Source organism: Papio anubis, chromosome 18 (genome assembly GCF_008728515.1).
Source record: "Papio anubis isolate 15944 chromosome 18, Panubis1.0, whole genome shotgun sequence".
Lineage (NCBI taxonomy): Eukaryota > Metazoa > Chordata > Mammalia > Primates > Cercopithecidae > Papio > Papio anubis.
In genome coordinates this window covers 41,262,800-41,282,679 of record NC_044993.1, presented here as the reverse complement: position 1 = coordinate 41,282,679, position 19,880 = coordinate 41,262,800, and the positions used below count along the sequence as shown (strand labels likewise).

The 19,880-nt window shown below is 43.1% G+C and overlaps 1 protein-coding gene and 1 pseudogene across 2 annotated transcripts in view; one reads left to right on the top strand and one right to left on the bottom strand.

Annotated features, from left to right (window-relative positions):
• N4BP1 (NEDD4 binding protein 1) overlaps window positions 1-19,880 on the bottom strand; it is a 70,455-nt gene extending 50,575 nt beyond the window's left edge. For both annotated transcript variants that reach the window (XM_003916850.4, XM_021931934.2), the window contains exon 1: window positions 19,443-19,880. In XM_003916850.4, the coding sequence (XP_003916899.1) occupies window positions 19,443-19,640 (198 nt within the window). In that variant the 5' untranslated portion in view covers window positions 19,641-19,880. The remainder of the gene's footprint in view (window positions 1-19,442) is intronic.
• Window positions 10,007-10,494, top strand: LOC108583463 (annotated as a pseudogene).

Genomic DNA, 19,880 nt, shown 5'->3' with positions numbered 1-19,880 from the left:
TAATCTGGCTCAACCAATTCTGCCATACCACCCAGGAACAGAAGACAGCAAGAAAACCTCACTTTTACCCCCATGATTCCATCTCCAACCTGACCAATCAGCACTCCCCACTTTCGAAGCCCTTACCTGCCAAATTATCTTTAAAAACCGATCCCTGAATGCTGGGGGAGAGGGATTTGAGTAATAATAAAACTCCAGTCTTTCACACAGCCAGCTGTGTGTATATTACTCTTTCTCCACTGCAATTACCGTCTTGATACATTGGCTCTGTCTAGGCAGAGGGCAAGGTGAACCTGTTAGGCGGTTACGAATTTGGAGGCTTGTCCGGGATTGCTCTTGTGGCTACCTACCTGTGGTTTGGTAGCACCCCTCTGGCAATGGATCCAGAGGCCAGCCCAAGTGGCTGCCTAGTTCTTTCAGACTGGCGGCTGACTCTGACACCATCTCTACTGACAGGGCACTGCCAACCCAATGTGCATGAATTTAATCGCAATGGATAAACAATCCTGGGGAGATGTCCAACAACTGTAGCCCTATCACAGACTGCCTGTCTGTAGCCCCATTATGGGGTGTCTGGTTCAGTGAGTATCCTAGGCGCTGCCACAGTTCCTTCCTTCTCCCAAATGGTTCTGTAGCCCCATGGTGTGGTATGTGTCTGCAGCTCCACCACGGAGTGTCTGTCTTGGTTCGGCTCCTTTGGGGTCTCAGTTGGCTCTCCCTAATTAGTAGGAAGAGTCTTAGTTAGGGAGACTTCTCCTCAATCCAGAAGATTTAGGGGAGATTTCTCAGACAGAGAATAGGAGGATAGTTTGGAAGGGGTACTCTGGAATTCTTGGTTAGGGATCTTGATTTGGAAGCCCTTCTGTTTGTTTTGTCTTTGTGTATGTTTCTGTATATGGTGGCGATCTCTGAAGGAACTACTGACAGAAGTCAAAAATTATCTTGAACAGTTAAAAGCCTTTGTGAGCTTGAAATTGGCTCCTCTAGGCACCTTCTGGGAAGAGCAATAGAATCTACTGAATGTTGTAACTCAGTAGACAAGGCTTTTGTCTTTTGACAGGGGCAGCCCCGGTTGAATTATTGGCTTCGGAAATGATTCCTTTCTGGTTATTTGCAGTAACTTTGCCACTTTTTGAGGGTCCTACCCCCACTCCAATGGCTAGCTTCTGATTTCCTGTCTTAAATTTTTCTTTCTCCAAGCTACCCTTGGGAAGATTCTAAATCTTGTAAAAGGAAGCTGCTTACCATCTCTTTGAAACACCTTATGGGTCCATGGTTAAGTTATAACCTTAGCTAAAATTTATTAATTTCACATGGGAAGTTAGCTGTGGCAAAGTTCAAAAGCCAGAAATATTGACTGTCCTGGCTAGAGTCTGACAATAAGAGATTTAAAAAAAAAAATTTTAAATAGAGCTCTATGGTTAAAATCAACTTAATTAAAAATGGATATCCAAGCTATATATATTTTAAAATGCCTTGATTTTTTTTTTTTTCTTCTTGGATATTGGTTGTTTTTGAGAAAAAGTTTTTTTCTTCTCAGTCAACTGAATTATTTCTCTACTTTGCCCTCCTGATACCCACATGAGAGAACTTAAGATAATTTCTATAATTTCTAACAGCTTCCATTTTGGAAAAAAAAAAACCAAAATCTGTTTTCCTCACGGAACCCCATGAGTTGAAAATGGATAGATTGCTCTCAAAATCTAAGGCTCTGTTCAGCTTTACATTATGTTACCTGACATTCTTTTTTTTTTCCCCAAGTTTTGGGGGTATCAGAAATTACTCTGCATTATGAGAGAGGTTTTAGTCTTGGTGTGTAATAACTAGGTACAAAATATACTTTAAGGGATGGCTAATAACAGTTATGGAGGGATACTTGGCTCACTGTATGCTTTAATCAAAAAAGCATGCTCTTGGCCACCTGGAAGGTAAGGAGGAAAAATCCCCACCCTCTAATGAGAGATGAGACTCCCATGGGGCATGGTCTAATTACAAAATGGGCTGATTGCCGGGAGGTGAAGGTTGCAATGAGCCAAGGTCACACCACTGCACTCTAGCCTGGGTGACAGGGCAAGATTCCATCACAAAAAAACAAAAATAAAAACAAAAACAAAATAAAATGGGCTGACTGGGTTTGGGTTGTCAGGCAATTAAATGCATGGTAAAAACATTGCACCGTCTTCTCCAACAGCATTTCCCTTTTGAAAATCCGGGATGCAATATAAAAATGGGACCCTTAATTTTGAGAATGTTTTTGCTTTCCAGCTGTGCCTGCTTTGTAGGCCCTAGGAACTGCATGCTTTCCTAGCCTTGTTTCTTGAAGGGTTCTGCCCTGGAGCCAGTAATCCAACTTAAGAAACTGGCAAATGAAAAATGTTACAACTACTGGATATTCTGTCTGTGTATGTGTTGTATGTGATGTTTATATAAAAGAGCTCTCATTAACTAGCTTAGAGAAAAATAAGCACTTAAATCAGACATTTTGTCAGAAAAACTAAAACTAATGCCCTTTAGTTCATATAACTTTAGTAATCTTTTGGTAATAAACAGTTTTAAAGATTACTGGTAAATAAAAGTATCTTCCAAACTTGGACGTTTCGTCTAAATTAGATCAAATATTAGGTTTGCTAAATGCTCTAAGGTCATAAACTGCTTCTTTAACTTTTGAAAATTGTTCAATATACCTACCTCGGAGCCATTACATTCTAGGTAAGGCCTGGGGACATGTGAAAGTAGCCCCCATAAAGAAAGTATTTTATATGAAAGAATCCTGTATGGTAAATTCTTGTCCTAAAGTTAAAAGACTGGTTGTTTAAAGAGAGGGATGGTTAGGACAAGTCAGAAAGTCCAAGTATGTCATAGATGGTCTAAGTCATGAAAGGATTCATGAAAGGGAATTTATGCAAGAAATGTTGTACAATTTAAAGGTTATTAGGTCTCCTAAATACTTCATGAACTGCCACTATGACTTTACAACCTGCCTACTTTACAGCTAGGTAAAGTCTGGGGACATGTGGAGTTAGCCAAGTCCCCTGGCTATGCTGGAAAGTCAGATCTTATCTGCACTTCTGACTGGTGTCTGTCCTAGGTTCCACACCTGGTACATAATTACAATTGTTTACTAACCACGTTTTTCACTGAAAGTAAAAGTTGCTAACAGTTAACAGCATAACATGTATTTGAGACTACTGAAGAAACAGTTCTACGTACAAGGTGTGTAACGAAAGTAGAATGTACTTCTGGTAAAAGATATTAAGAAGGCATGGGCATATGAATTTCTTGCCTAAGTTTAGAGGGTTAAAGGATTGTGTTAAGTGAGGAAGGAAAAATCTAAAGGTTTAAATGAGTTGTGAAAGGTTTACAAAAAATTAATGTGTGTAAACATATTGGCTAAAGAGGTGTTATTCTGTTTTTCCATAAATTGAACATTGGAATAAAAGTGCAACGGAGTTTTCCTAAAACACTGTTCTGCTCTTTAACAAAAAAAATATTGTAAAGGGTTATAAAAGGTTTATAAGAATCTTACCTTATGGTCAAACTAATTAAAACTGAATAGATTTGTAAAATGCTATTAAACTAAATTTAGGCTAGGCATGGTGGCTCACGCCTGTAATCCCAGCACTTTGGGAGGCTGTGGCAGGCAGACAGCACCTGAGGTCAGGAGTTTGAGACTAGCCTGACCAATATGGTGAAACACCATCTCTACTAAAAATTAGCTGGGTGTGGTGGCAGCGCCTGTAGTGCCAGCTATTCAGGAGGCTGAGACAAAAGAGTTGCTTGAACCCGGTAGGCGGAGGTTGCAGTGAGCTGAGATTGTGCCACTGCCCTCCAGCCTAGGCAACAGAGCAAGACTCTGTCTCAAAAAAAACAAACAAACAACAACAACAAAATCACCTAGCGTTAGCATTTTAAAGATGCACTAATGCAAACATTAAATCTGGTTTTCTCTTTTGAAAAGAATTTTTATGTAACATTAAAAGATAACAAAAGGTTTTTGTTTGCCTTTTAAGTAAACTACAAAAAAGGCAGGGGGCAGTGTGGAGAGAAAAGACAAATTCAGTTGGCATCATGCCATCTTCACTGGATCTTATTATTTGGAAAGCTGAGTCTCCTCTCTACCAGAGTAAAGGTTTTTCCTGTTTTAAAATTTGTGAGTTATCATTTTGGTTAAACGAATGACTTATGGTGACCTGGGATTCTACTCTGTGAATATCCAGTGCTGTTTTTTTGAGACAAGGTCTTGCTCTGTTGCCCAGGCTGGAGTGCAGTGGCACAATCTTGGCTCACTGCAACCTCTGCCTCCTGGGTTCAAGCAATTCTCATGCCTCAGCTTCCCAAGTAGTTGGGATTATAGGCGTACACCACCACACCCAGCTAATTTTTGTATTTTTTGGTACAGACGGGGTTTCACCATGTTGGCCAGCCTGGTCTCCAACTCCTGGCCTCAAGTGAACTGCCCGCCTCGACCTCCCAAAGTGCTGGGATTGTAAGTATGAGCCACTGTGCCCTTCTGATATCCAGTGTTTTCAACAAAGAAAACACTGTCAAATATAAAATGGTATTTAATTCTCTTTGGGTTATATTCATATAAATATGTTATTAATATGTGTTGTAAAACTGTATGAGATTCCTATAATTCTGATATGCCTCACTATATGTTATCAATAATATTACAATTGTTATATTATTGTGTGTCACAGAGGTAACAAATTTCCTTGTCAATTGTGTCTTTGACTGTGGCTGCCCTAAAATGTTTTTTCATCCACAGACAATTGTCTTGTTTTGATCCTCTTTAGAAAACGGTTTTATAATTAGCTATAAAACTTCGACAGGTGCCCTTGAATGCAAGTTTCTAATAATGCTGGAGACTGTGACATTAAAATAAAAAAAAACTTTCAGGACTCTCAGGGATAGCTAAAATATTCATGAATATCAAGCAGAACAGGAGTTAACTGAATGGACCGAACAGAAAACTGAAGTAATCTTTTTCTTCACTTTTTTTGCTTAAAAAGTTGATCCTTTTTGTTTTTTCAGAGCCAAGCGTGGTGGCTCACGCCTGTAATCCGAGCACTTTGGGAGGCTGAGGCGGGCAGATCACTTGAGGCCAGGAGTTCGAGACCAGCCTGGCCAACATGGCAAAAACCCCATCTCTACTAAAGGTACAAAAATTAGCCAGGCATTGTAGTGCAGGACTATAATTCCAGCTATTAGGGAGGCAGGAGAATTTCTTGAACCCAGGGGGCAGAGGTTGTAGTGAGTCGAGATCCTGCCGCTGCACTCCAGCCTGGGCAACACAGTGAGACTCTGTCTCAAAAGTTTCTCCAGAATTTGGAAACTATTTGTATTTTTAACTTATGGCGATACAGTTACTTACATAAGTGCAATAAGAATGTTTTCTTTTCTAACAGGACACAATTGGAGAAACTGGTTATTTTACCAAGGCGTTGACTGGAATGGCGTGCTTTCCTTTAAGGGATCAAACTTGACTTGTAGAGCCAATACAAGCCCCTTGGGAAAACTGACCTCACACCTTGTTGACACAGTACCTATACAGGGTTTCTGACCTGTGGTAAGTAAAGAATGTCACTTTCTGACAGGCCCAGGAGCCCCAAGTTGTCTTGGGACCTCAAGAGGAGAGGAATTTACCCAACTCATAGCTATCTGAGGGTATAAACCCATGGATGGGCTTGGCTTTAAAAAAGTCTTAACTGAGGTTCCTTATGGAACTGAATTCCATCAAAGCCAATTAAAAGGCCTATGTGAGAAATAATTATTCTTGCTGTGTTCTATGGAATAAATCAGGCCAAGTATAATAACTAAAGTTTATTTTGCAAACAAATCAGTCCTATCATGATTTGTTGCTAATAAAAATAAGGACTGGGAGAGAAAAATTGTGTTTCAAAAACTATAGTATGCCTGTTATTGTTTTTGAGTTTTTATTTTACTTTTTTTCCTTTGCAATTTAGATTTTGGTGAGCCACAATGCCCCAAGCTAATGCTTTCAAATCTTTACTTTTAAAACTAGAATTTGCACTCTTTACCCTAGAACTCAGTATTTATAGTACACTGTCCGCTTAAATGCTGTACTAAAACCATAGATGAGAATACTAACACCTTTGTCATGAAGCCTTGGAATCTCAGCCTGGCCCGTGTGAGTACACTCAAGACAGATGCAAAGCAGTTCCACTCCTCTCACTCTGGGGTCAACACCTTCCCCCACTACTCCTGGTTAGGAGACAGAAGGCAGAGTGACTGACGGCCCTTTCCCAACTTCATAGCCCACACCTTAAGAATAAGGTGCTGTTAAACCCAAAGGGAAGGATTGAAACCACCTTTGCAAAAACTGTAACTGAGGAAATTATGACAGTGAAAGAGATCAGACTTGACCGACTCCATCTTGCTTCTAACATTTGAGCTGTCCTTGCTCACTCCTGGACGTAGGCTGGAACTAACCTTGGCAAGGAATTCAGTTTATGGTTTGACTCTGAAACAAAACTGATAATAGCCCTTTCCCGAAAAGACCCCCTTCTTGTCTGGGGACCAGTCTGCCTTTGCAGGACTAACAAATTAGCTACAAGATTAGAAATGATGGTTTAGGGGTCATACAGCTTCTGGCTCCAAAGAGTCTGAACTTCACCAAATTGCTCCTGGGGACAACATTACTAAGATCAGTGGTTGAGATATTTTGCAGACTCTGCTATCAATGGATCAGCTGACACCACCCAGTCCCACATTCTGACTCAACCCCATCTTCAGCCTGACCAATCAGCACTCCCCACTTCCCAAGCCCCTACCCGCCAAATTATCTTTAAAAACTCTGATCCCCAAATGTGGAGAAACTGATTTGAGTAGTAATAGAACTCCAGTCTCCAGCTCTGCGTGAATTACTCTTTCTCCATTGCAATTCCCATCTTGATAAATCAGCTCTGTTTAGGCAGAGGGTAAGGTGAACCCGCTGGGCAGATACATTGGTATCAACCTCCTGAAAAGCCATTACTAAGACAGATTCTGAATTTAGGGTATATGAAGCTGTCCTCACAGGATTAACAAGAATTCTGGGCAGAAAGATAGTTATAATTAAGCGTTAATGAAGCTGAACTTAGACCTACTTCCTTGTAACCGAAAGTCATGTAGCAGTAGACACTGAAAATTTGCATCCCTATTTTCCTATAGATAAAATTTCTGACCTTAGAACCATAAGGCTTTTAAGAATTGCTTAGGATGTTTTTCAGATGTCAAATTCCAGCAGAATAGCTAATGCTAACTGGTTTGACCATCCCCAGAGAGGAATAGAATCAGCATGAGAATACAGCTTCTTCTTCAACCTGTCCCATGACTTCACCCTGCACTCTAACCAATGAATGATCTCTTCACTTTGGCCCACTTCAAAACCTTTAAACACCCTAACGCCCCAAACCCCTTAGGGAGTCAGAGTTGAGGTTTCCTCATGTCTCGTCATTTAGTGGCCCTACAAATAAACCTCTTTTTCTACTGCAACCCAGTGTCTGTGCATATTGACTTGCTGTGGACATGAGGCAACAAATCTATGCATGCATAAGCTTCTGTGTAACGCTGCAAAGTGGAGAAAAGTTTTGGTGGATGCAGAATGCATGGCTCACAATGGAACAATTACATGGCTATACATGATCCAGACAAACATGGTTATTCCTGAGCAAACAGCCAGGCTTGGTGGACTAGATAAAAGGCTCCCCTGAGAAGGGGGACTACCCAACTCCCTCTATAAATGCCAAGTGGAACATCCCAGACAAAGCAACTGATGTGCATGCCTTATGGGACTGGCTTTAAAGTGACTGGGACACTCGTTCAGCAAATATGCCTGCTTGCCAGGTCTTTTAAGAATTGCTTAAGATGTTTTTCTCAGGAAATTGGTAAGTGCTGTGCTTAAGGGTGTCCTTTAGGGTGGAACCCCTCACATAACCTTACTGCTGCAAAACCAGAAAATTGAGGAAGCCATATCAGGTTGCTTCCTTAGCTTCATTAGGTCTTACAGACATGAATAAAAACATTAATTAACAAAAGAATGGCAAAAGGCAGGGAGGAGAGTCAAAAGACTCCTTTCAGGAAAATTTTTATGGGATCATTAACAAGGTGAGTAAAAAATCATTGATAGGGGTGATACAAAAAAGGAAAAGAAGGTGGAGAGTCACAGGACTCCTCTCAGCAGGGTGGTTATTAAGAAATGGCATGAATAAAATGAAATTAATGAGACTAAAAGATTTAATACAACATTACTGAAAAATAAGGTAGGTCTAAGGGAGCCCCTCTTGGTCCCTCAATTTGTCCCACGTTGGAGAAATTTAAAGTCAGAAGGCAAAGATTACAATGAGAAATCTGACCTGAAATTGCCTAGGGAGATTAATCAAGGCAAAATTGATAAAGCACAAGGGTCCCTTTGCTTACCCTCTGGCCGGGGACTCAGAGCCTCTGCACACAAGTGGTTAAAACCTTCGGGGGTGGTGAAGATAAATCCCTGAAACTCCTTGATATAAGGAGTCCTATGATCCAATGGCGAAGAAAGCCCCGACTAGGGATACTAGATTGGGAGAATATGAAAAGGTAAGCGTTGACAGGATTATATAAACTGGAATGGTAATAAACAGGCTTTAAGTTAAAAAGTTGTATCTCCTTTACTTGAATGCTTTATGGAAACGGATGTTACGTCTGGTGGGGAAACACTTCCCCTACCTAGTATTGTAAAACCAAAACCTGTTCATGAAGTCCTAATAGAGGCTAAAGTTAGGAAAGTAAAGTTGATGGAATTAGGGTACAAGCTTGGAGAACTGGTATATCTGAGTGGCATACTGGATTAACAACTATAATTTTTTCTTTCTTTCTAATATCACTTCAATTCCCACTGCCCCCACCCCTCATCCCCATCTGATACCGGGGTCACAAGACCAGGGCTGCAACTACAGTTGCACTAAGCAGGGATGACTCCTAAGCAAGTAACTGCAACTGTTTTTAAAACCTATGTCAGAATTCCTAAGGAGCTAATGGGGGTATGGTTGTTTCTTCACAAATTTTGGCAAAATAGAGGCTAAGAGGAAAACTCCCACACATCTCGTGTCAGAAGCATGTTAGAGTCTGCGTAAGCAGGAGAAACTGAGTCAGTTATTCCTACATTCTCACAAGGACATTCACCAGTTTTGCACCCAAATCTAGCAATCTTATTCTAATACCGTTTTTTCAGCACCTATACTCATTTCCTCCAATGCTCCTTGAACCAGTTTTCCAATCCAGCTGGTTCCTTCACAAATGAGTTAAATGAATGCTTGCTATATGCTCACCTTTTTTTTTTTTTTTTTTTTTTTTTTTTTGGTATTTTTAGTAGAGATGGGATTTCACTGTGTTAACCAGGATGGTCTTGATCTCCTGACCTCATGATCCGCCCACCTCAGCCTCCCAAAGTGTTAGGATTACAGGCGTGAGCCACCGCGCTGGCTTATGCTCACTTTTTAGGAATTAAAATTTTTTAAACACATGGAAAATAATGTAATCATATTTTGTTCAGGGTAGCGATGTGCCTAGGTAAAACTGAACATTTCATAGCTTGCTTTACTACTAGTGGTCACATGATATAGTTCCAGCCAACTAGAGGTAAGCAGAAACCCGCTAGGGTTTTCTAGAAAACTGTTACCTCCTCTTCCATCCTTCCTTCTTGAGAGACCTGATGGCTGGAGCTGCATCGGTCATTTTGTGACCATAAGGGTAAAGTTTGTAATCATTACTCACTCTTGGACTGCTGCTTTAGACTTTTTAAATGAAAGAAAACCCTTATTTTGTATAGGTTTCTATTATTGCAGGCAAATTCATTACCTAATAGAGATATATCGATTTTCATTAACCTACCTATTATAACAAAGTAACAATTTCATTTTCTTAATTTAAAAAATATCAGGGTCAAGAATGAAACATACTGTGAATTAAATATGCTGATTCTTCTCAAGCTTGGCATTTGGTTGGTGGGGACCCATGCAGGTCCAACATGTGTATCGAGAAGTGTTATTTCTGTTCAGGCCCATCTACCCTGGCCATGGCATGATGTTCATCTGCAACAATTGCAAGGTGTTCGGATTCTGTAAATCTAAATCTCATAAAAACTTTAAAAAGCACAATCCTCGCAAAGTTAGATGGACCAAAGCATTCCGGAAAGCAGGTGGCAAAGAGCTTACAGCGGATAATTCATTTGAATATGAAAAACATAGAAATGAAACCATCAAATACCAGTGAAAGCTATGGAATAAAACTATTGAAGCAATGAAGAGAGTTGAAGAGATCAAACAGAAACGCCAAGCTAAATTTATAATGAACAGATTGAAGAAAAACAAAGAGCTACAGAAAGTTCAGGATATCAAAGAAGTCAAGCAAAACATACATCTTATCCGAGCCCCTCTTGCAGGCAAAGGGAAGCAGTTGGAAGAGAAAACAGTACAGCAGTTACAAGAGGATGCGGATATCAAAGATGCTTCTTAAAAATCTCTGTAATCATTTCTTTTATGTACATTTGAAAATGCCCTTTGGATACTTGGAACTGCTAAATTATTTATTTTTTACATAAGGTCACTTAAATGAGAAGTGATTAAAATATATCTTTCCTACACTGCCATCTACAAAACATCAGATATTACAGATGTTAGCTTGCATCTCAGCGTTAAATCTTCACTGATAGATATGTAAATCATGAAAATTCTACTTATAACTATAGAAGTGAATTGTGGACATAAATGGTTATGCCAATTGGATAATGGCACTAGGCAGCATTTGTATAATAACTAATGAAAAAAATCATGGCTAGAGATATATAAAATAAAATATTATTTGCAGCCAAATATTCCCTTTATTCATCCTATGGAAAGGCAGATACAACAAGGAACTAACAGTTTGTATGACAGTGTCAAATATTATTTTGATTTTAGTATTTCCTGTTTTGGTTTATTTGCATCTTAGAAGAGCATAATGGCACTGTTTGATGAAGCTGAATTATGCTGGACTGTTCTGACCTGGTTTAACTGTTCTGATAGGTAGTTGTGGATGCTGGGAATTAGAACTGAATAATCTTTGGCTGGAATGGCACCACATGCTTCAATTTCCACTTTGGAGAATACTCAGTTCTAACTTGTTACTCCTGGTAGAACAAACTTTATTTTTCTAGCCTAGCAATGATCTAGAAGCAGAGGAATCCCAGTGCCTTTTAAAAGTTATTATGTAGTTTTCCTTTTAAACGCCCCTGTTTTTGGAAAGTAGAATTTACGGGTACAACATCTGTTCATTATTTGCACATAAAATAATACCATTTAAAAAGTTAAAAAAAAAAAAAAGTGCTGATTCAAGAATGGATAAAGATCCCAGAAGACTGGTAGGTAATTCAATCAAAAGATGCTATAATCACAAATTACTTTCATACTTTCAGACGTGAATTTATTCCTACAGCTCTTATTCATCAAGTAATGTAAATTACTAATTCTGTCAGCACTAAGACCGAATGAAACCGGAATCTTTCTAAAAAAAGGTGTTTTTTTGTAGTTGTTGTTTTGTGTTTTTTTTGGTCTTTAAGAGACAAGATCTTGCTGTTACCCAGGCTGGAGTACAATGGTACAATCATGGCTCACTACAGACTTGGAACTACTGGACTCAAGCAATCCTACTGCCTCAGCCTCCTAAGTAGCTAGGACTACAAGCACATGCCACCAGCCCACTAAATTCAGTTTCTTTAAGCCAAAAAAATTCCTTTTTGTTGTTTCCATATGAAAAACTGATTTTTGGCCAGGTGCAGTGGCTCATGCCTGTAATCCTACCACTTTGGGAGGCCAAGGCAGGCAGATCACTTGAGGTCAGAAGTTCAAGATCAGCCTTGCCAACATAGTGAAACCTTGTCTCTAACAAAAAACACAAAAATTAGCTGGGCATGGTGGCGCACGCCTGAACTCCCAGCTAATCAGGAGGCTGAGGTGGGAGAATCACTGGAACCCAAAAGGCAGAGGTTGCAGTGAGCCGAGATCATGCCACTGCACTCCAGCCTGGGCGACAGAGTGAGACCCTGTCTCAAAAAACAAAAAACAACAACAACAACAAAAATAACACAACTACAAAAAACTGATTTTACAAAAAGTTTTTAAATTAATTACTGTAAGGATATCCCCCCTACAATTTTGTTCTTGAAACTCAAGACTGCCAGCCTTCTATGATTACATCAATGTCATAAAAAGCCAACACAGAACAAGATGTGGTCCTTGATTTAATTACAATCCTACAATACTGGCTGGGAAATGGACAAGAAAGAGGAAGCTACAGACAATCACTTCTGACCCGAGCATAAGCAATACCAGTATCCCTTATTTCGACATTCTGGTATAACCCCAAAATGTTAGCCCTAAGAAGAGACTGAACAAACCACTCTTTCTTAAGAAGATGATCTTCACAACCACGGTGAGTAAAAAATATTCTGGGAAGTGCAAAAAGGCCACCAACCTTCTTCCTAGTAAAATCAAAACAGAAACTCCATGTCACTACCCAGTATTACATCTATGAATTCTTTCCTTCATGAACAAATCAACTGCTCAAGAATTCATGAAACCCACCTGGGCAACATGAGGAAACCCCATCTCTTAAAAAAAAAAAAAAAAAAGCCCAGCATGGTGGCACGTGCCTACAGTCCCAGCTACTCAGAAAGCTGATGTGGGAGGATCACTTGAGCCTGGGAGGGCAAGGCTGCAGTGAGCTGAAATTACACCATTGCTCTCCAGCCGGGTGACAGAACCAAATCCCATCTCACACACGCACAGACGAAACCAGGAACCAGTAGTAAAACAGTACCTGGTCAACTTGAACCTTCTGAAGTCAGTACTGCATTAGGCCACTTCTACTTTAATTACTTTTTTTTTTTTCATTCTTACCTTACTCCATAAAAACGTAAGTAAAACTGGGAAAAGGTTAATTACTAGCTGTTCTTAAACACCCTCTCTTTTTCTCACAAATTAAAAATGGACTGGGTGATAGCCTGCCTGAGTTTCACGGGTGTACTGTAACTTCAACGTTTTAAGACTGAGTAGTCCTCCCCAGGACTCTGCTTGAAGTCCTCCAGGCTCGTACTGTTTAGGGCACTGGCTAGGCCTCTGGGTGGCTACTCACTGCCATCAAGTAATGCCTGAAGCTAAGCATCAACTGATGGGCAGCTGTGGTCAGCAAACTCCACACCTTAAAAGTTCATGGAGACCCCAAACAAGTAGCTGTGCCATTTACTTCCAATTACTTCTTTTATCTGTTAACCAGCCAGGCTTCACTGACTGTTAGCACCCAGTTTCTTGCTATGGACTTCGGTGACCCCAGCATAGCACTAGCTCCAGATACTTCACATTGCCATCTCCTCTATTTTCTCACTTCTCTAAGATGTATGGAACACTTGCAGCTCACCCACAACTACCGAGGCACCCCCTGGCCCTCAGAGTCATCCTCAGAATTCCTTTACATCCAAGATTCCAAGCTCTGAAATTACTCTGATTACAACCTCCAGAATTCTCCAATACTTAATTTCCCTGTGTGCATGACCCTCTGGGTTTCAGAGGACACAGGGTCAAAGGTCTTGTCCCTCCCTTAATCCTCGCGGCTCATTCCGCCCTTTCTGCTTTCATCTGTTTCCCTGTCCTAGCTTGAACAAGGCTGACCTCTTCAAAAATATTTCCTGGGCCCCAGTGTGCCTTGCTCTATTGTACTTCAGACCCCCTTACTTCCAATCCTTGTGTACTGGCATCACAAACCTCTTGAGTCGGGGAAAACATTACCTACTTGAGAGTTTCTGGCTCAAGTGACACTGTAAGTTCATACTATCTAAACTTCCTTGGTCTTTACTTCATCCCAATCCTTTTTATGTTTTCAGTCTGCAGCAGTTCCACTGCACCTAACACATCCCACTGTTTCGGAGCTCTCGCGCTCCCTCTCTGGGGATGAACTAGCACTGAGACTGTACTGTACGCCACTGGAGCCTTCAACTGCCCTCTTCAAGTATTAGAAACATACGGGCTAGGCATGGTGGCTCATGCCTGTAATCCTAGCACTTTGGGATCCTGAGGTGGGAGGATCATTTGAGCCCGGGAATTCAAGATTAGCCAGGGCAGCATAGTGAGATGCCATCTCTACCAAAAATACAAAAATACACCATGGGCATGGTGGCACATGCCTGTAGTCCCAGCTGCTCAGGAGGCTAAGAGGATCGCTTGAGCCTGGGAGGCAGAGGTTTCAGTGAGCTGAGATCACACCACTGCACTCTAGCCTGGAGACCCTGTCTCAAAAAGGCAGTCCAAAGCTCAGGTCAAAAAAATAAACAAACAAATAAAAACAAAGCTCAGGTTCCCTGACATGTTTTGTTTGGCATATATAACTTTTTTTGAATATGTAGTTTAAAAATATTTTACTCATATAATTCGATGTGTATGATTTTAAAAATGTAAATTAGCGGCCACTTAAAGAAATACAATGTTATATATAATTAAATCCGGACTCCTTGCTTCTCCTAATGAGAACACTGGACATCACTGAGCCCCACTGTGTAACTGACTAATGCGATACACATGGGAATCCGCCCTCTCCAACAGGGCCCTGTGCCTTCGTTCATCACAGTCCCTCCTCCCGACCATCTCACTTCCCTACGCAGGTTCCCTGCCTGGTTCTCAGGAAGCACTCTGAGTTTGTGGCTCTTTGATCTAAAAGAAGGGTTCTTTTTTTTCTCTTCAGACGGTTTGCTCTTGCTACCCAGGCTGGTATACAATGGCGCGATCTTGGCTCACCGCAACCTCCACCTCCCTGGTTCAAGCAATTCTCCTGCCTCAGCCTCCTGAGTAGCTGGGATTACAGGCATGCGCCACCCCACCCAGCTAATTTTGTAATGTTAGTAGAGACAGCGTTTCTCCATGTTGGTCAGGCTGGTCTTGAACTCCCGACCTCAGGTGATCAGACCACCTCAGCCTCCCAGAGTGCTGGGATTACAGGCATGAGCCACTGCGCCCGGCCTAAAAGAAGAATTCTAACTCGTCTCCTCAACCTCATCCCTTTCCACCACTGCTTCACAGGGAGGGTCCCACCTCTGTTTCTTCACTTTAATCTCTATTTGCCAATGAGGCAAGAGCTGGCTAGTACCTCCCTTTCGTCTCTGAAATTCAATCCTCACACTCCTTTGTTTCCAAGATGTCTTCCAGCACTGACATCAGTCCCCTCTCTTTGGGCCCCCTATGGACACTGCCCTCTTATAAGGACTTCTTCTCACTCTTAGACATTGCCTCTCTAGCCCCTGTATTAATGCTAAATTGCACAAAAGTTGCTCAACCCTTATTCTCAATTTCTGTACTCATACTATTGAAAACCAGCAACAGACCACACTGAGCAGCCCCAGCCCAGAGGTGTAAACACTGAGACATTTGTGGAAATGTAAATCTCTCATGTCCTCCTAACTCTTCCATGACTCTTCACTGACTACCTGCAGGGTAAAATCCATGTTCTGCAGCAGGCCCCAAGCACTTTGATGTGTGACACAACTGCCCTCTTTCATGCCCCTGTGATTGCACACAGCTTCTTCCCTCTGCCAGGAGCTCCCTGCTCCCTAGGAAACCAGCTGGCAGAGCAACCCTTCCATTCCTGTGTTACAGAAACACCTTGCACACATTGCAGTTGTTATATGTATCACACTTTACTGTATCTTCCCCATGTCTGTCTCCCCTAAGAGGCAACAGGATCCTTGAGGTCAAGGGGTAACCGTCAGTACACTCCCTGGCACCAGAGTTTTCCTTAAATGTTGACAAGCTGGTAGCCCCACCAGTCAACAGGTCAAACAACTTAACCATCCCTCCTGCCACCTGGCTTAAAACCAACCCCTAAATCCCTACATCCACACAGCTGCCCTGTCCCTGTGAAAACCTTGCCACCCCTGCCCCCCTTATGCCCAAGGCTAACTTGCAACAATGTTCCTTCCACTGTTGGTCTTCTGTTTCAGGAAGATTCCATGCTTCTCAAAATCCTCACCGATTCTCTATTAAATAAGGTCCAATGACCTTAGCCTGACATTTTGGTACCTCAGGCTTCATCTTTCACAGGAGCACCTGGATACCGTTTACCATGACACTCCATGTTTTCTGGGCCTTTGCTCCACAACCACCTCTGGAAGGTCAGGCACCTGGGAATATCTGGCTCTTCAAAGGCCAGCTGAAGTACTGCTTCCTACAACAAATCTTCCCTTTAACAAAAGTGGCCACTGGTACAGAGTCAGTGCCTGTTTTTCAACCTGCATGGGCACTATCACTGTCAACTAGCAGTTTCCATTTCACCCCTCTGTAGTCAATGGCGGCCCACCTAACTAAGCTCTACATTCTCCTCTACTCTATCATTTGCAAAAAGCAGTGAATTAACATTTTAAAGGCAAAACACAAGTAAACCACGTGGTGGGACACAAGACACTTCACCTCATCTTATTTTGAGCAGAGACACTATAATTGAAAAACTCTTTTTTACTCTAAATCTTCCTTCCTCTAAATCTGCTGCTCTTCCACAGCCTAACTTAAAATATTACAGACATTGAATCAAATTTGCTTTCCTGTTCTTAGTTTTTAAAATCAAGATAATGGTTTTCTCTTCCTTCAAGAAAGTAAAACAAACTCCAAAACAAATTCAGAACAAAAAAGCCCTGATTGTGGCGTTCAACTCTTACCCATGAGTCTCAAGGGGAGAAAAAAAAAATTTCTTACAAGTGGGAGGGCTGACTTATGAGTAATACATATCACAAAGATCAACAAGCAGGAGCACATACTAGCAAGAAACTGTAAGACACACCTTTCCCAGACAGCTTGGCTGAACTGTGTGGCAAGGACAGCCAAGAAAACTGGCACTGGGAAGGTCTGGCAGGACCAGCAGGGCTCTTCTGTAGAGCAAAGGAGTCATTCTCCATGCTTGCGATGAATCTTGAGCAAAAGCAGAACCCAGAGCAGGCAGAAGGCACAGCAAAGGCAGAGACTACTACAGTGGAGGTTTAAGCTGAAAGGTGCTAAACCAGAACATTGGAAAAATAAAGTGGGGTTGGATTAATCGTTCTGTAAGTCAGAGGAGGAGTTTAGGCTGAATGAGACAGGTGACAGGAGGCTCTAGTACGTTCCAGGGCAGGAGAATGACTTTTTGCAGGAGGATTACTCTAATACAAGTTGAACCAGGGCGGGAGGGAGCAATGAATGAATAAAGGCAATGGAGCAAGGGAGCGGACACACAGTAATGAAAGTCTTAACTGCAGCAAACGCAATAGAAAGGAAAGGAACGAATGCACGTAAGAGATTTTCAGAAGAAAAAGCAGGACTTAATCATGTCAAGCGTTTAAGCCCTGAGAAGTGCAGAAGATTGGATACCTGGGAAGAATGGACAAAGGGGAATGCGCCTTACACCAGCTGTCTGCAATCCAACTGACTAAAAAAGTTAAGCCCAGGAAAGCAAACTTGGTTCTACATCTACAATGTTGGCTTTTTGTTTTGTTTTGTTTTGAGACGGAGTCTGGCGCTGTCGCCCAGACTGGAGTGCAGTGGCGCGATCTCGGCTCACAGCAACCTCTGCCTTCCGGGTTCAAGCGATTCTCCTGCCTCAGCCTCCTGAGTAGCTGGGACTACAGGCGCGTGCCACCATGCCAGGCTAATTTTTTGTATTTTTAGTAGAGACGCCACTGCACTGCAGTGTTGATGACAGAGTGAGACCCTGTCTCAAATAGAAAAAAACAGGTAAACATACATCCTTTCTTTCTGACATTCTCCAAGTGTTTTATTACTATTAATGGTTTTTTTCCCCAATCTCAAGAGGAACACGTTTTTACCGTGTTACCCAGGACGGTCTCGATCTCCTGATCCACCCGCCTCGGCCTCCCAAAGTGCTAGGATTACAGGCGTAAACTACCGCGCCCAGCCTAAAATGTTTTAAGTTAAGCTGTGAAGAACTATACAGCTGAATACCCTGTCTCCTCTAAGCATGTTTAAAGCAAACACTCACGATTTTTTGTTAAATCTAAGAACATCAGGAAATATGACTACTCAGATTCAAGGACACTGACATTTGTCAAGTAGGATGCAAAAAGAGGGCCCTTCCTGCCCACCCCGCAGACAGGGCTCATCGTATGAAAGGCAAGTATCGAGAACGAAGGCTCTGGAAACAAACTCCTTAGGTCTGAATCCTGCTGCCCTACTTAGGAGATGGAAAAACCTAGAAAAACTTGGTTACCTAGGAGGAGGAACGTACTGTGTTGCTTTTTGGTTTGCAAAGGGAGGGAAGTAGATAGAGGTGCTGAAGAGGTCTGAAATGCTGATTTAGGCAGAAGGTGAGTCACCACTTTGAGTTTCAGTTTCCCCAGCTGTTAATTAAAAAAAAAAAAAAAAGCGGGGTGGTGGTGGGGAGGATAAAATCTACCTTATTAGAAGCCATTAAGGGCTGCAAATTCCTTCTGAAGTAACCTCTGATGTTCTATAAGCGTTATGTAAATGTTAGTTGTACGTAATATCGATACAAGGAATAATGCTGTTTTTTAACATATTAAATATCAGGCCGGGCGCGGTGGCTCCCGCGTGTAGTCCCAGCACTTTGGGCGACCGAGGTGGGAGGATGACTTGAGTCCAGGAGTTTGAGACCTGCCCGGGCAACATAGTGAAATCTCGTCACTACAAAACAAACAAAGAAACAAACAACAACAAAAAAAATGAGCTGGGCGTGGTGGCGCGCTCCTGCGGTCTTAGCTCCTCGGGAGGCTCAGGTGGGAGGATCACTTGAGCCCGGAAAGTCGAGGCTGCAGTGAACTGAGATCGCGCCACACTGCACTCCAGTGTGGGTGACAGAGTGAGACCCTGTCTCAAATAGAAAAAAATAGGTAAATAAACATACATCCTTTCTTTCTGACATTCTCCGAGTGTTTTATTACTATTAATGTTTTTTTGCCGATTCTCAAGGGGAACTGAGATCCCAAAAAGGCTCAGAACTGCAGTAGTGGAGGCCCGGGGCTGGGGGATAAAGGCTTAGTTGGTGGATAACGAGGCTGCGGGCCCAGCACCAGGCCTTGCGTACCATCCTGGTGGCCGGGGAACAGATAACAACAGGCGACATGCGCAGCGCGCCCGGTCCGTTGCCACAAGCTATGCCCGCGCTTCATGCACATCCCCCACTTTCATCCTTGCAACAGCCCTCTGAGGTAGGTACTTTCGTCAGCGCCACTTTACAAATGGGGAAACTAAGGCTCCGGGAATCAAGCCGCTATCCAAGGTCACATGGCTCGCGAGCCGAGAAGGCAGGTTCGCGGACTCCCGAGACTGCGTTCCCAACCCCGGCGCATCGCGGCGGACGACGGGGGCGGGGAGGAGCGGGCGCCCGGAGACCCAGACCGATCCAGGCCGCGGGCGCGCGGGGGCGGCGGCCAGACTCACCTTGGCGCTGTGCACCGCCTCCTGCGCCCCGCAGAGCTGCAGCCAGATGCGCGCGGGCAGCGGCTCCTCAGCCCCTAGCGCGCCGAGCACGGCCAGATTTACGCCGAATAGGCCCTCGATACGGCCGCGGCTCTGCTCCAGCAGCTCCGCCTTCTCGGCTGGCGCCGTGAACTCGTCCAGTACCGCCCGGGCCGCCATGGCGGGCGCGGCCTCCCGCGGCGGCGCCGGGGGCCGGCGGCGGCGACGCCCCCTCAGCTTGCTACCGCTGCTCCCAAGCCAGTCAGGCGGCGTCGGCCGTTCCCGGCCGCCTCGCCCCCGCCCGCACCCCGCCGCCCGCCCTCAGGCCCAGCTATACCATCCCGCCACGACCGCAGCAGCTTGGCAACTGCTGGCAGAGAACCCCTCCGCCCCTTTGCCGCCGCCGCCGCGGGCCGAGCC